This window comes from Pelobates fuscus, chromosome 3 (assembly GCF_036172605.1).
Source record: "Pelobates fuscus isolate aPelFus1 chromosome 3, aPelFus1.pri, whole genome shotgun sequence".
In the NCBI taxonomy this organism is placed as follows: domain Eukaryota; kingdom Metazoa; phylum Chordata; class Amphibia; order Anura; family Pelobatidae; genus Pelobates; species Pelobates fuscus.
Window position 1 is genome coordinate 70,438,318 of NC_086319.1, and position 16,534 is coordinate 70,454,851.

At 37.1% G+C, this 16,534-nt stretch overlaps 1 protein-coding gene across 1 annotated transcript in view; it reads right to left on the reverse strand.

Moving 5' to 3' along the window:
• CFAP54 (cilia and flagella associated protein 54) overlaps nucleotides 1-16,534 on the reverse strand; it is a 311,984-nt gene that overhangs the window by 257,560 nt on the left and 37,890 nt on the right. The window contains exons 12-13 of the mRNA XM_063446144.1: nucleotides 11,292-11,457; nucleotides 1,188-1,270 (exon numbers count right to left, since the gene is read on the reverse strand). Coding sequence (XP_063302214.1) covers nucleotides 1,188-1,270; nucleotides 11,292-11,457 — 249 coding nt within the window. The remainder of the gene's footprint in view (nucleotides 1-1,187; nucleotides 1,271-11,291; nucleotides 11,458-16,534) is intronic.

The window sequence follows — 16,534 nt, forward strand, 5'->3', positions numbered from 1 at the left end:
ATTTTTCTCTGACTATTTTACTAATAAATGACATAGTTTACATTAGTTATTGTCACAATGCCTATTAAGTAAATAGTAGTGTTCTTATATGCATTTAAAAGTCTGGGGAAACTTGTCAAAAACCAGAGCAGTGAGGAACATATTGTTTTACACAGCTGTAGTATAAAACTGGTTATCACTTGGTTATCACAACATAGTATTTAATAATAAATACTATAAAACATCATAAAATAGAAAATTCTGCTTGTTCAGGCATTCAGTCAGCCTATTAGCTGATATAATTTATTTATCATTAATAGTTATTAGAGTATCTGGCGGAGGAGAACCCCATTACAATACCCTCCTTTACGGTAAGGTACATTACTGCTTTATTTGTACAAAAGAAAAAAATATATAAGATTTTTTAAAAATGTATTGACACATGTAATTTATTACAAAGAATACATATAGCATGGAATGTGTGCGCCTGAAATAGAACTCTAAGCACAATAGCCACTACAGTTCTAGATATACCCTGGCTCCATTCCTTTGTTAGGCACAAAACCTCAAATGCTTTAACCCATCCCCTTCTTGTCCATATAGCTAATACTGGTTACACTTCCTCATTGACATGCCACTGAGTGGACGCATGTTCAGGCAATGTGTGTCTTTGAAATACAGATGGAACAGATACTGATAATGCAGTAATTTAAGCAGGCTTCATTGAAGTTCACACAGCTACTTGGGAGAAATTCTCAAACTCGACTATTTTAGCATTCATTTTGCCATTTGGACTTAATTCGCTAGAATTCAGAGCTTATTGAGTAACCCTGTGGATGTGCACGATCTTTAAGCAAAACCATTCTACCAGGGTAATCATCATGCCGAAGCAACAATAAAATGGCCTTAAAACTACCTGAGAGTCATGGTTAACTAGATAGATGTAACGAACTTCCACTTTAAAATATTTTTGTATGCCTCCTCAGAATTATGCTCTGCAAGATTACAATTTTAACACGTATGTAGGCCCCGAGCATCAATACATTAGCATGCAAGTGATCTCGGTTACCTGACCTGGCCTCGCATGAAGGGGAAAGTTTGTTATCGATGTCCAGGAAGGCATGCTTACAAATGAAAAATATTCTCGGTACCGTCCGTTATACGCCATATCTTACTGTTTGCATGGAAAACATATATTTGTACTATACCTGTGAAGAATTATAGGCACAGGAAAACAGAGTTTCTGCCAAAGTTATGTGATCATCGGAATGCCTGTCTCCCAGAGATTCACCTGATATCAAAGCACATAAAATAAATAAATAAGTAGAAACTGTAAGAAAAACATGATATTCGTCTACTACCGAACAGCAACGTTTTCTTTGAGAATGGCATTTTTTATATATATTTTGTTTAGTGGTTTAAGATCCATAACTACAGTGAAATCTCATGAATAGTTTAACATTTCAGGTTATACTCTTCAATGCGGAAAATGTTAATCTGTTTGGCTGGGAGCACACGTTACGTTTTAATGAAGCAGCCCACCTTCCTACTGCCGACACGGTTGCCTTAAAGGCACTTATTTTCTGTTTCATGTGCAAGAGCAAGATACCCATGGAGTCCTCGAAGGGTTAAAAGTGGGGAAGTTCAAAATGCGGTGGAAAATACAATTTGATATATAAACTTTAATGATTTCCCAAAAGCCTTTCAAAATCGTATCAGATATCATTTTTAGAAACACGAATACATTAGGTAGAATAAAGAGGGATCTGAAAGTGACAGACGAGAAAAAAAGTTTAGAGTTTACTTTTATTAGAGTGACACCTAGTGGAGAATGTGTGCAACTTCCATACCTCTTCCTGCGAAAGTTCCACTTTCGATTCTCTGTATACTACGTCAACAAGATCAGTTTACTTTTGACAGTTAGAGCTTACAACTCAACTCCAATATTCACAGAGATAAAAGCCTATGGAATACACTCAATGTGCTAAGGCGTCTCTAGTGTAATTGTAACAAAAAAAATAATGAACTGCAAGTAAATCAGTTGTGCTCATAATGGAAATAGCTGCAGATCTTGCAGAACTATATTATTATTATTTTATTATTTATATAGCGCCATCAGATTCCGTAGCGCTGTACAATGGGTGGACTAACAGACATGCAATTGTAACCAGACAACTGGACGTACAGGACCAGAGAGGTGGAGGGCCCTGCTTAATGAGATTACATTCTATATCCGAAGAACAGGATTTATGGTAAATATTGATAGGGAAGGATGTTTTAGACTGTCCTTTATCCTCACACATTAGAGAATGTGTATAGTTCGGGTGTTGGAGCTTATAAATGAATTAACTTTGAGTGAAATATGCCATAATGGTTCTACAGCTGGGGTAGGCAACCTCCGGCACTCCAGATGATGTACACTACATCTCCCCTGATGCTTTGCCAACATTATGCCTGTTAGAGCATCATGGGATATGTAGTCCATAGAATATGGAATGCCAATGTTTGCCTAACTCTGTTCTAGAGCAATTTAATTTGGTTTCAACTGTGGTGTAAATAAGGCATTTATTTTGTTATCAGACAGCGTTGAACATCGGATAACAGACTTTAGTTTAGTTTAATTATGTCCATGCATTGATAGTTCCACTCCATTGTTTTCAAATATTGATAGGGAAGGATGTTTTAGACTGTCCTTTTTTTTTTTTTTTTTTTTTAAATTCTTTATTTTTGCCGTGCATGTATCAACAAATAAATACTCAGAGCCACACCAGCATCTGAGTGCAGTTTACAAAATTTGACAATGTCACAGGATAACACAGCACAATTTTTTTAAATATAACAGAAAAAGGAAAAACATAAAATACAATACCGTCAATTAACAGTGAGATGGAGGGTATGCAGCGTTCCATACGTGATCAGAGTTAAATTACGTTGTGATAAGTAAATAGACTGTCCTTTATCCTCACACATTAGAGCATGTGTATAGTTCGGGTGTTGGAGCATATAAATGAATAAACTTTGAGTGAAATATGCCATAATGGTTCAACAGCTGGGGTAGGCAACCTCCGGCACTCCAGATGATGTACACTACCTCTCCCCTGATGCTTTGCCAACATTATGCCGGTTAGAGCATCATGAGACATGTAGTCCATAGCATATGGAATGCCAATGTTTGGCTAACTCTGTCCTAGAGCAATTTAATTTGGTTTCAACTGTGGTGTAAATAAGGCATTCATTTTGTAATCAGACAGCGTTGAACATTGGATAACAGTCTTTAGTTTAGTTTAATTATGTCCATGCATTGATAGATCCACTCCATTATTTTCAAAAAGTAGAAGTCTAAGTATTTAGAGGGAGTTCAAAGAAAACACACAAAAATGGTAAAAATATATTTTTATCCAAACAACTTCGACTTCAATACATTGATATGTGCACTATGGAAAATGAAACAGGAAAAAGGGATACATAAGAGAAATCTTCAAATATCTTTAAAAGCCAACCTTCATTTATTTCGAATAAAACAATGAAAATCAACTAAACCTTTTTTTTGCCTTTTTAACCCCTTCAGGACGGAGTCAATAGTGCACGTTCTGATCAAAACAAAACGTAAACAAAAACTGGAATTTGCGCTAAATGTCTGTTCACCCGTAGTTCCCCTCTTTCATATTATATGCACCCACACTTATTATATATCATTTTGTTCAGGAGAAACAGGGCTTTAATCTATCATTAACTATTCATATATGGAACATCATTTATTATGAATAAAAGTAAAAAAAATGTGAGAAAATAAGATTTTTTTTTAAATTTGCATTTCCGTCTGACATTTTAACTGTGAATGTCATAATACTGTTAGGTTCTACTGCAAAAAAAATGCACATATTTGTAATCAGCGATGTCTCACGAGTACAACAGTACCCCCCATTAACAGGTTTTATGTTGTTTTGGAAAGTTACAGGGTCAAATATAGAACATTAAATTTTCAAATTGAAATTTGCCAGATTAGTAATGTTACCTTTGAGACGGTGTGGTAGCCCAGGAATGAGAATTACCCCCATAATGGCATACCATTTGAAAAAGTAGACAAGCCAAGGTATTGAAAGTGGGGTATGTTTAGTCTTTTTTAGTAGCCACTTAGTCACAAACACTGGCCAAAGTTAGTGTTCATATTTGTTTTTGTGTGAAAAAAGCAAAAAACGAATATTTGGCCAGTGTTTGTGACTAAGTGGCTACTAAGAAAGACTGGACATACCCCACTTGCAATACCTCGGGTTGTCTACTTTTGCAAATGGTATGCCATCATGGGGGTAATTCTCATTCCTGGCTACCATACGCTCTCAAAGGCAACATAACCAATCTGGCAAATTTCAATGTGAAAAAAAATGAAATGCAAGCCTTATATGTGACTCTCTAACTTTCCAAAACACCATAAAACCTGTACATGGGGGGTACTGTTATTCTCTGGAGACTTCACTAAACACAAATATTAGTGTTTTAAAACAGTAAAACATATTACAACAATAATATAGACCATAAAAGTGCCGTTCGCTTGTAAAAAATGCAAAAAACGTCACTTTTACTTAAAATATCATCGTAGTAATACAATTTACCAGTTTGAAACACGAATATTTGAGTTCAGTGAAGTCTCCCGAGTAAAACAGTACCCCCTATGTACAGGTTTTATGGTGTCTTGGAGAGTTACAGGGTCAAATATAGTGCTTGCGAATTAAATTCGCTGCACTTTCTCCCTGTGTTGCCAGGCATGTCAATCAAATTTTAATTAATCAAATCACATAATTACGTTAAAAGATTATTTAAATATACATGTAGAATTTTAATATATATGCATTTATAGGTATTTAAATTCTACGTGTATACTAATGTAATCTTTTATGTAATTATATGTATTTATCTATATATATATTTGCGGTTATTTGTATTTTATATATATATATAGATATATATAGAATGTCATTCTAAGTGTATTTTGTTACCGATATATATATATTAATAACAAAATACAGTTAGAATGAAATTACATATGCATATATAATTTATATTAAATTTTGTTTCAATATTTTATTTATTTATTTTATTATTTTATTTATTTATTATTTTAATTATACATATTTATATATAATATATATGTACATCTATTATATATATAGTATATATACATATTATATATATGTAACGTCATTCTAAGTGTATTTTAATATTAATATATATACTTATATTAATATTAAAATACACTTTGTATGACGTTACATATATATAATATGTATATATATTATATATATAATATATATACATATTATATATATGTAAAAATATATTTAATTTATTTTTACACTTGTATTTTATTTATTTTTTATACTTCCCACCAGCAGGGGGACTGTCTGATATTTCAAACAGTCCCCCTGCTCGCAGATCCACAGCCAGCTATAGAGGGCCATGTGATCGCTCTTTGAGAGCGATCACATGGCCCCCGGGGGCCTGATTTGCCGTGGGAGGGCTGCCTGGGCTGTGAGGCAGTCCTCCCGAAGCGGATCGCGGCGGAGGTAAGTACATCTTACCTCCTGGGGCTGCAAGCCGTTACGGCGTGCTATGCCGTCATAACGGCTTTAAAGCCCACTTAACCCGTGACGGCATAGCACGCCGTAACGGCGTTAAGGGGTTAATTGACGCTTTGTTTGTTTTTTAAATTTGAGTGACGGCCACTGGAGGTATTCCTATCAATCAATGTAAACACTGTATTTTCTCTGAAAATACAGTGTTTACATTAGATTGCCTGCAGGGAGCTATAGATAATACCTGAACAACTACATTAAGCTGTAGTTGTTCAGGTGACTATAGTGCCCCTTTAAAGATTTAGTAATTGAAATCACAATCAAGTTCAGACCAGGCACAGCCGGGGCACACTGTGCAAATGAGGAGGAAAAACAGTGTTTAATTTCTCATAGTTTCTGCATACTTCCTGTATATCCCTTGCACTGTGCAATTTAGTTTAGAGCGCTGGAGTAGGAGGACACTGAGTTGTAAAATTATCTCTCTAAGTTCTATACTTTCTAGACAGAGGAATTCAAACCAAATAAAAATCAGTTAGATGATCCTGTTAAACACATGGGCAGGAAGAGAAACTCATGGGGGAAAAAAGCCAAATGGTCTGGCAGTCAAGATCTGACAGGTAAGACATTGGTATAATCTCTCTGAAAGACCATATTTTCCAGGGACACTTAGGCCAGGGGTAAAAAATATATATATTTTAGAATTGGGGTAAGAATGGACGTGTTGTTTTGTAAATGAGGATATGGTTCCTATAGTTATTGAATTGCATGCTAGGACAATTCTTTTTCTTATGTAACAAGAGCTGATTATTTGGGGAGTCTATAGAATGATAGAACTGGTATAGACTAGGGTACATGATGGAAGACTTCAGCTCTACTCAAAGTGTGGTACCCAAAAAGACTTCCATACCAGCACCTGGGCTAGCTGAGCTTATTTACCATTTAATAACACAGTTAAACACAGATGAGACTGTTGTCATGCATCATTTTGAGTCTGTAAAGCCTACAGCACCTTTCTCAAAATTATGTGCCTGTGATTCGCATTAAAGGGACACTATAGTCACCAGAACAACTACAGCTTATTGAATTTGTTCTGGCGAGTAGAATCATTACCTTCAGGCTTTTTGCTGTAAACACTGTCTTTTCAGGGAAAATGCAGTGTTTACATTACAGCCTACTGATAACTTCACTGGTCACTCCTCAGATAGCTGTTAGAGATCCATTGATTCAATTAATCTCTATGAGGAGATACTGATTGGCCAGGGCTGTTTTTGAATCATGCTGGCTCTGCCCCTGATCTGCCTCCTTGTCAGTCTCAGCCAACCCTATGGGGAAGCATTGTGATTGGATCAGGCTACCACTTCTGATGATGTCAGCAGACAGCTTTTTTTTCTGAGGCAAACAGCATGCAGATGTACAGCTTCAGACTTGAATACAGTAAGATTTTGCTATATTTATGGAGGCATGAGGGGCCCAGGGGGGGCTAGATGGTGGTTATAACACTATAGGGTCAGGAATACATTTTTGTGTTCCTGACCCTGTAGTGATCCTTTAAAGAATCAGTTGTTGACTTCAGGCCACTGACTTCTCTCCGTGCCAATGGAGCCAGCAGAGCTTGAAATAGGCAGAGTAATCATAAATTATTGTATTTTAATGCTGAAGATACTTTCTGTGCACAATATAGGGTGCTGGGACAATGTGCCCATATCATTTTAAATAGAGCTGAATAATGGGTGATCGTTATAGTCCTAGAGACTCTTTTTGGTCATTTGTCAAAAAGATGTACGCATTCATACCAACTTTTGCGTACTGAAAACAGATATCGAACACATGAGCAATTTCAATTTCAGCTTGTTTTGGTAAAATTAAGAAGAAACTTGAGATTTCTGTATGCTCATTTTTCTGCTCAAAATTTCTGAGAATTGTCTCAGTACATAAAATAGGTTTGGGAGTAAGGCATAGCTTATACAGCTCTTGCAAGCCTGACTATTTCGAAGGTGTAGAATGTCATCTTGGACGAGGGCAAGGTGAAATTGCAGCAGGAAATAAGGCTGACACAAAAGTCAGATTAAAATAAATGATTTTACGTGTCAGTGTGGTAAAACAGAATTTCATATAGAATGTCATTTCAGTACAACATTCATAATGAACTGATGTTAACCGAGAGAATTGGTCAATGGTTTGAATACTTTTGGAAATCGTTGTGTCCTTGAAGCTAAAATGTTCTTCTAGCTCTTAGATAGACGTATTTTGTCTTTTCCGTGGTGACAGCTTGATAGCTACATATGTGGTAGACATTGAAAATAGCATTGAACTTGATTGTATTAACTTTTAAAACTGTTAGAAACTCCCAAAGAATTAGGCTTGACATTGTATGTCAATCAGTAAACAGATGGGTACATTCAACTTTCTAATAAGCTAATACATTGCCAGATGGGATGACAAAACAACAGCTTAATGCTTATGCATGCTTGTTCATTATTCAAGTTTTCATTAAATATTTTGCATTGTAGCATTCTAATGTGATTTAAGGGGACCAATGGCTCCAATCTGCCATCATTACATTCTAGTACGTAAAACCTAATTGCCTTATTTGTTTGGCATTGGGAGATCTATGCAGCCCTGATATTGTTAAATAAGAAGGCTATTCCATCCTGGAATAAGAGTTCTTTTGATCTAGACTTTTGGACTGAAAGGTTTTTGAAGAAAGGTCATGCATGAAATAGCGAATATATACAAAAACATTTACAGACATTTAAAACACGTTAAAGTGACCCTGTCTCAAGTTTTCTTTTTTTGTAATAAGGCACTGAAAGCTAAACTAAAGATTTTGCTTTTCCATTCAGAAGAATTTTACAAGTTGCCCTAGATCCATCCAGCATCGTCATACTCTGATGCTCTCTTGAGGATAAACCACAAATGTACCCTTAAAGGGACAGTGCCATTTCATCATTACTAAGTGGTTTTGCAGCACATATGCTGACCCTGCAGCCTTTCAAACGATATACATAATGCATTTTGCAATGTCCATGCCTACTAGTGGCTGCCATTCAGACACTCACTAGGGCAGGCGTAGGCAATCTTCGGAACTGCAGATCCATGACTACATATCCCATAATGCTTGTACACCAATAATGCTGGCAAAGCATTAAGGGATATGTAATCCACAACATCTGGAGTGCCAAAGATTGCCTGCCCCTGCTCTAGGGTTTTCAGACACAATTAGACTCAGATAACAGGCAGTGGGGGGGGCGAGAATCGATTAAAATTTTGTATCTTTCTGATCTCCAGCAGAAGTTGCTGCTGGTAAAACCTTTTTTTTTTACAAACTAGATCAATTTTCCATTAACTCTCTTTTTACTTAAATTGATACATTGTTAGATTGCTTTGTTAATTCTCAACAACCAGTGCATAAATGTGTGAATTATTAATTAAGATATATCCTTTTCACAGAAAGATGATTCTCATGGTCTCTGTCCATGGTACTGCAGTGAGTGTTGAGCCTTGCATTAGGTGTAATGCATAGGCAAAATACTCACTGCCATGCAAGTGGAAGGTAAAGTTTTAATTTGTATTGAGGAGTTTCCATGCTCATAAAATATATATATAGTAAGTACATAAAAATATATATTTTCCTCTTGTATTTGCGCACTCTGCTTACTGCAATTGCCACTTTCCAGCTGTCTGGAGTATAGCTTCTAGCTCTCTAGAAAGTCCCTAACCTGATGGAGGTCCATCACTCGCTAATAACTAACCCTTCCCAGTTGACACATTCCGTAGGTACCTTTAATAAACAACTCTATACTTTTTTAGAGAACATGGATATACAAAGTTTCTAATGTAAATAACTACAGATCAATTGCATCATGGCTATCAAAGTGAAATATTTTACTTTGCCATTCCAAAGAATTTTATAACTTGCCCTAGATCCCTCCAGCATCTTCATACGTTGATGCTCTTAATGATAATAACTTAATCTGAGAAGAATCAGGCTGCAATAAGGTGTTTGACTCAATTCTGGAACGAAGGTAAGTTTTACGGCTTTTTAAAAAACGATTTAAAGGAACACTCCAAGCACCATAAGCACGAATGCCCGCGGTAGTTTTTACTGTGCCCTTTCCCTCTCCATAATAAGTAGTGAACCCATTTTTGAATGGTTTGACTTCTTATCTATAGGCTGCAGTATAGCACTCGACTACTAATACCAGAGATCAGAAGTTCCTAACATCATTAGCTGAGAGTGATCAGCTGCTTGGAAAATTCTGGCTCTTCGGCTCTGGTGGTGGAGGCGCATAGCGGTACCTGATAAACCCAAGGGAGGCTGGTTATCCAAACAGGTTAAGGAACACATCTAATTAATATATATATATATTTTTTTATCGTAATTATTTTTTTTTTTTAATTAGCGTATGCTCTCACTCTTTTATAGCCTTTTGGTAGTACAAAATATAATGTGCTCCCTGATGCAAGCTTTTTTTTTTATATATATATATATATATATATATATATATATATATATATATATTTAGTCATTTTTAAAGATGCGTGGTAACAGAACGAAAAGACACAAATATAATAATGCTTGGTTCTAGCTTGACAGGTAAGGTTATTCATAGATTGCAGACTGAATTGTCTATGTTTGAAGTCACGCACCGTTCTTTGCACATATTAGCTCAGAGCTTTTTAACGGGTTTATAATTGGATTGTTCGGAACAATTTTCATTTCCCTTACTTACTATCGATAATCGTATCTTAAACATAATACATGCTTTTTGTTCCTTATATCTAATGTATTTTCTTGAGTGCGAACTCAGTATGAAACGCTAAGCATAAAGCGCTATATTATATAAAATCTCTGGAAGTGCCATCTGCCAGCCTGGAATGCGAATCCTAGGATGCAGATTATTTGCACAGAAGGTCATTCATTGACAAAGAATGTGAATGACCTGCAGGATTGGCATACGGCTTTTGTACCTCTCCAGAAGACAGATGTACATCTCCTCCCAGGAGCCCCAGCACCTGGCGGTAAGGTAAGATTGCAAAATAGTTTGTCCCATTGCCCCAGAGAACTACACCAGAGTACTCCTAACAGAAAAACTACTATAGTGGGCTTAGTGATTATGATGCTTGGAGTAATCCTTTAATAATTCATCTATATTCATCTGCGGCAGAGAAGCTGGGTACCAGCCATCCCGCTCAATTGCAATCTCGAATTGGAAAAATTCATCTCCAAGCCTTTCCTTAATATAAACACTGGGTGTAAGGAGTTGTATAGATTAAATGTACATCAACCAGAAGGTGACCTTGATGTCCACATGTCTTTTTGGATGACCAAGTCCAAATTTTAAAAGTGAATGATTTTTTTTTTAATATTTTACCATTTTAGGAGCATTGTAAAAAAAGAATAATAATTTATTTGTGTATACTCCCTGTAACATTTTCTAAATATTTTTTTCAAACTGCACAATACATCTGCCAGTTCTATATAGCCTGACTGCACTGCTGGGAGAAGGGTAGAGGTAGCAGAGGAGGAAGCAAAGTAGGGGCTCGACAACTAGGTAACTATGCATGAAGATGAAGTTGAGAATTAAGTAGCAGCCAAACATTAAATAAGAAAGAGTTACCCTACCAGGCCGGGTCCCCAGCACTGGTGGCTTTGAATAAGAGCCGCGGGAAGGAGTAGTCATGGTTTATCTAATTTGAAAATAAATAAAATTACATTTTATATGTACTATTGATATATACCTTGAAGTCCAACAATACCCAGTGAGCCAGCTATTTCTGCGATTTTCAGATCTTTTTCACAAATACGGATGCCATGTTTATGCTTTTTCCCAGATAATAATGGTTCTGCTGCAATAAGTAGCTTTAGATCAATTCCTTCTTTCTTCCATTTTGATGCATCTTGTGCCTAGATCATAAAATAAAATATTTACTGATACTTTAGCAGGACAGTTTTCTCTTGTCAAACAGGTGATTATTTACGGAAACTACAGAACACAACTTAAAGAGGACACTGCAGGGGACACAACAAGCATCTACTAGAGCGCCATTCAAAAATCTTGGTTTTAGCATGATTGTTGCAAAAAAACATGGGTATGCGTTGATCATGGAAAAAGTAAATGTTGCACGGGTGACATATTGTTCCATATCTATGTCCAAATCAGGAAAGATTAAAGGATCTTAACATGTATAGTTTGGAGATATGATAGAAACATTTAAATACATAAAGGAAATCAACACAGTTTAGGCTTGTCAAAGCGAAAAAGTAAAGAAACCACTGTGGTACTCTGCAAAAGTGGTCAAAATTGTAAAACACTAAAAGTTAGCATTTAGTAATTATAAAAAAAGTGAGGAAGATGACAGATCTATAAGATTAGGCAGAAAGAGGCTAAGCAAGTTATAAGAGCTTCCAAATCACACACAGAAGAGAAAATAGCACAGCCAGTAAAAAAAGGGGACAAACATTTTTTTTTAGATACATAAATGAGAAAAGGAAAGTAAAACAAGGATTAGTTAGATTAAGAACAAAATAAGGGGGGCAGGGCCAAACAGCAGAGAAAACTGGACAAACTTAAGCTGGGCTCCTGAGCTTTTTTCTTATATTGCGAGTATTAACCCCAAATTAATTAACATCTTGTCTGTTTCTCTAACGGACCCTGTGTGCCTATAATATTCTGATCTTCATTTTTGCGGCCTGGTAGTTGATGCGAGGCAGGTGGTGCGGCCGATCTCCCGACCTTGGGTCCTGACAGGCCCTGCAAGCTAACCTCCCCCACCTTTGGACCAGAGGGGGTCATCACGGTCCTCTACAGCCCTGCACCTTGACTGACTCAACAATAAAGGGACACTGTGCTGGGTCATAGGGGAATATTACTAATCTCGATAATCAAAATGGTGGCTGCCGGCAACATGACGACTCCTGGAGGCAAAGCCATACTGGCCCAGTCTCTAGACGGATTCTTAGCCTGATTTGACCAACTATGTAACCAGTTTTGGCTTTAACTACAAGCAAGACAGAAGGTCAACGATGGAACACGAAATTCAAAGCTGCGGCCTTACTCACTCAGGAGGAGTCCTATGTATTCGAGGTGGCGAGACACTGGGAACTCTCCTGCCCAACGAGGCTACAACGTCCGACAATCAAGTACCCTATGGAGAATCAGCGGTCACCTATGGCATTGCATATCCGCATGTATCCTGAGGGACAGTAGTTGCTCCCATCTGGCAGAACTGCTGCACTACTGTGTGCAACACCAGGAGCTGATAAAGCAAACGGGGTCGATGCCGCAACTGCAGTTCCCTCGTGGCTGTTCCTTTATACCTATGTATCATGCCTCCAGAGTGGGTATAGACTGATCACCATTGTCTGTTCTGGGGCCTTATCCTTCTCCTATGTGTTATCTTGCAGGGGCAGGCAACATGGTCCAAAGTCAGTTTTGCTTTCTTACCCACACTGAGGTTTTTTTTTGTGCTTATATTCTTTTATGATTGCTTAACCTTATTAGTTCAGTCCAACTATGCAGGGCCTCTACTTTACTTTACGTATTACTTGCCCTAAAGTGTGTGAGCCTCACCGGTTGACCTTTAAGCTGCTGTAGATATATAAGCTTGTACTAGTCATGTATCATATAGCTGTTTATAATCACTTAATGTTGGTATTTCAGTCATGTGTATCAGAGCTAGATGCTTTGCAACCTGTTTAATTAATTATGTTTTTTTATTATTACCGTATATACTCGAGTATAAGCCGACCCGAATATAAGCCGAGGACCCTAATTTTACCCAAAAAAACTGGGAAAACGTATTGACTCGAGTATAAGACTAGGGTGGGAAATGCAGCAGCTGCTGGTAAATTTCTAAATAAAATTAGATCCTTAAAAAATTATATTAATTGAATATTTATTTACAGTGTGTGTATATAATGAATGCAGTGTGTGTGTATGAGAATGCAGTGTGTGTGTATGAGAATGCAGTGTGTGTGTATGAGAATGCAGTGTGTATATGAGTGCAGTGTGTATATGAGTGCAGTGTGTGTATATGAATGCAGTGTGTGTATATGAATGCAGTGTGTGTGCATGAGAATGCTGTGTGTATGAGTGCAGAGTGTGTGTATGAGAATGCTGTGTGTATGAGTGCTGTGTGTGTGTATGAGTGCTGTGTGTGTATGAATGCAGTGTGTGTGTATGAATGCAGTGTGTGTGTATGAATGCAGTGTGTGTGTATGAGTGCAGTGTGTGTGTATGAGTGCAGTGTGTGTGTATGAGTGCAGTGTGTGTGTATGAGAATGCTGTGTGTGTGTATGAGAATGCTGTGTGTGTGTATGAGAATGCTGTGTGTGTGCATGAATGCAGTGTGTGTGTATGAGAATGCTGTGTGTGTGCATGAATGCAGTGTGTGTGCATGAATGCAGTGTGTGTGCATGAGTGCAGTGTGTGTGCATGAGTGCAGTGTGTGTATGTGTGTGTAATGCAGAGTGTGATGCAGAGCCTTGGTGGGGGGTGGGCATTTTTATTTTTTAATTATTATTTTAATATTTTTTTTGTTTCATTACATTTTTTATTATTATTATTTTTTATTTTATTATTATTTTTTATTTTATTATTATTTTTATTTTATTATTTTTTATTTTTATTATTATTATTATATATATACACATTTTTTCGTCCCCCCTCCCTGCTTGCTAGCTGGCCAGGGAGGGGGGCTCTCCTTCCCTGGTGGTCCAGTGGATGGGCACTGTGTAGGAGGGGGCTGTGGGGGCTGCAGAGAGATGTTACTTACCTTTCCTGCAGCTCCTGTCAGCTCTCTCCTCCTCCGCCGGTCCGTTCAGCACCTCGGTCAGCTCCCAGTGTAAATCTCGCGAGAGCCGCGGCTCTCGCGAGATTTACACTGTGAGCTGACAGAAGAGCTGAATGGACCGGCGGAGGAGGAGAGAGCTGACAGGAGCTGCAGGAAAGGTAAGTAACATCTCTCTGCAGCCCCCACAGCCCCCAGTCTGTATTATGGCAATGCAAATTGCCATAATACAGACAATTGACTCGAGTATAAGCCGAGTTGGGGTTTTTCAGCACAAAAAATGTGCTGAAAAACTCGGCTTATACTCGAGTATATACGGTATTATTATTATTATTATTACCTCTTATACTACAAAATAAGTGCACAATGCTCTTCATTTTATGTGGCATCATGTACTATTTATTAGCTTGTATTCACTGAAATGTCTTTATAAAGCTTGTACCTTTCACTATGCAATGTGCAAATAAAGAATGTAAAAAAAAAAAAAAAAAAAAAAAAGAAGGAATGTATGTAGTAGAGGATAAAGGTCTAGCTGACTGCCTCAATGGATATTTTTGTTCAGTATTTACAGATTAAAATTAATGAAAGGGGCCTCAGTTAGAAAAAGGACAAATTAGTCATTTATTACATGTGAGTTTACAGAGGAGGAGGTTCTATTTCAACTGTCAAAAGTAAAGACAAATAAGTCAATGGGACCTGATGGAATACACCCAAAGTTATTAAAAGAGCTTAGTGGTGTACTAGCAAAACCATCAACAGATTTATTTAACCAATAATTGTTAATGGGAGTAGTCAAAGAAGATTGGAAATTAGTGAATGCTGTGCCGATTCACAAGAAAGGTAGTAGGGAGGAGTCGGGCAACTATAGGCCAGTAAGCCTTACTTCAATAGTGGGGAAAGTAATGGAAACCATGTTAAAGGATAGGATTGTTGAACATCTAAAATCACATGGATTTCAAAATCAGAGACAACATGGGTTTACTTCAGGGAGGTCATGCCAAACTAATCTCATTGATTTGTTTTTTATTGGGCAACTAAAATAATAGATTAGGGTGGTGCAGTAGACAATGCTTACCTAGATTTCAGTAAGGCTTTTGACACTGTTGCACATAGCAGGCTCATCAATAAACTGCAATCTTTAAGTTTGGATTCCAATATTGTTGAATCGGTAAGGCAGTGGCTGAGTGACAGACAACAGAGGGTTGCAGTCAATGGAGTATATTTAAAGCATGGTCTTGTTACAAGTGGGGTACCTCAGGGATCTGTACTTGGACCCATTCTCTTTATTATTTTTATTAGTGATAATGCAGAAGGTCTTGATGGTCAGGTATGTCTTTTTGCTGATGATACTAAGATATGTAACAGGGTTGATGTTCCAGGAGGGATACGCCAAGTGGCAAATGATTTAGGTAAACTAGAAAAATGGTCAGAGTTGTGACAACTGACATTTAACGTGGATAAGTGCAAGATAATGCATCTTGGACGCAAAAACCCAAGGGCAGAGTATATAATATTTGATAACCTAACCTCAACATCTGAGAAAATGGATTTAGTGGTGGTTATTTTTGATGACTTAAAGGTAGGCAGACAATGTAATAGAGCAGCAGGAAATGCTAGCAGAATGCTTGGTTGTATGGGGAGAGGTATTAGCAGTAGAAAGAGAGAAATACTCATGCCATTGTACAGAACACTGGTGAGACCTCACTTGGAGTATTGTACGCAGTACTGGAAACCGTATCTTCAGAAAGATATTGATACTTTAGAGAGAGTTTAGAGAAGGGCTACTAAACTGGTTCATGGATTGCAGGATAAAACTTACCAGGAAAGGTTAAAGTATCTTAACATGTTTATTTATTACCAGTATTAATATAATAATAATCTGTAATATTAAATATTAATTGTCAGGCTTATTCATTAAGGTGAGAATTAAAGTGAATTCAAATTTGAGGTTAAAAAAGCCAAACTGGAAAAATTATCTGTTACACTTTCAGTTCAGTTACTCTGGCCTTAAAATTGAAATTCCCTTTCAATTCTTACTTTGGTGAATAACCCTGTACAAGTTACATGATTACAGGGTATGAAGCACTTCATACAAGGCATTTGACACAAACTAGGTTAGAATGTAAATTTGAATGCGTGTGCAATGCGGGACTACAGTGCAATAAACAGCATAAGTAATGTCCCCTTCCTTT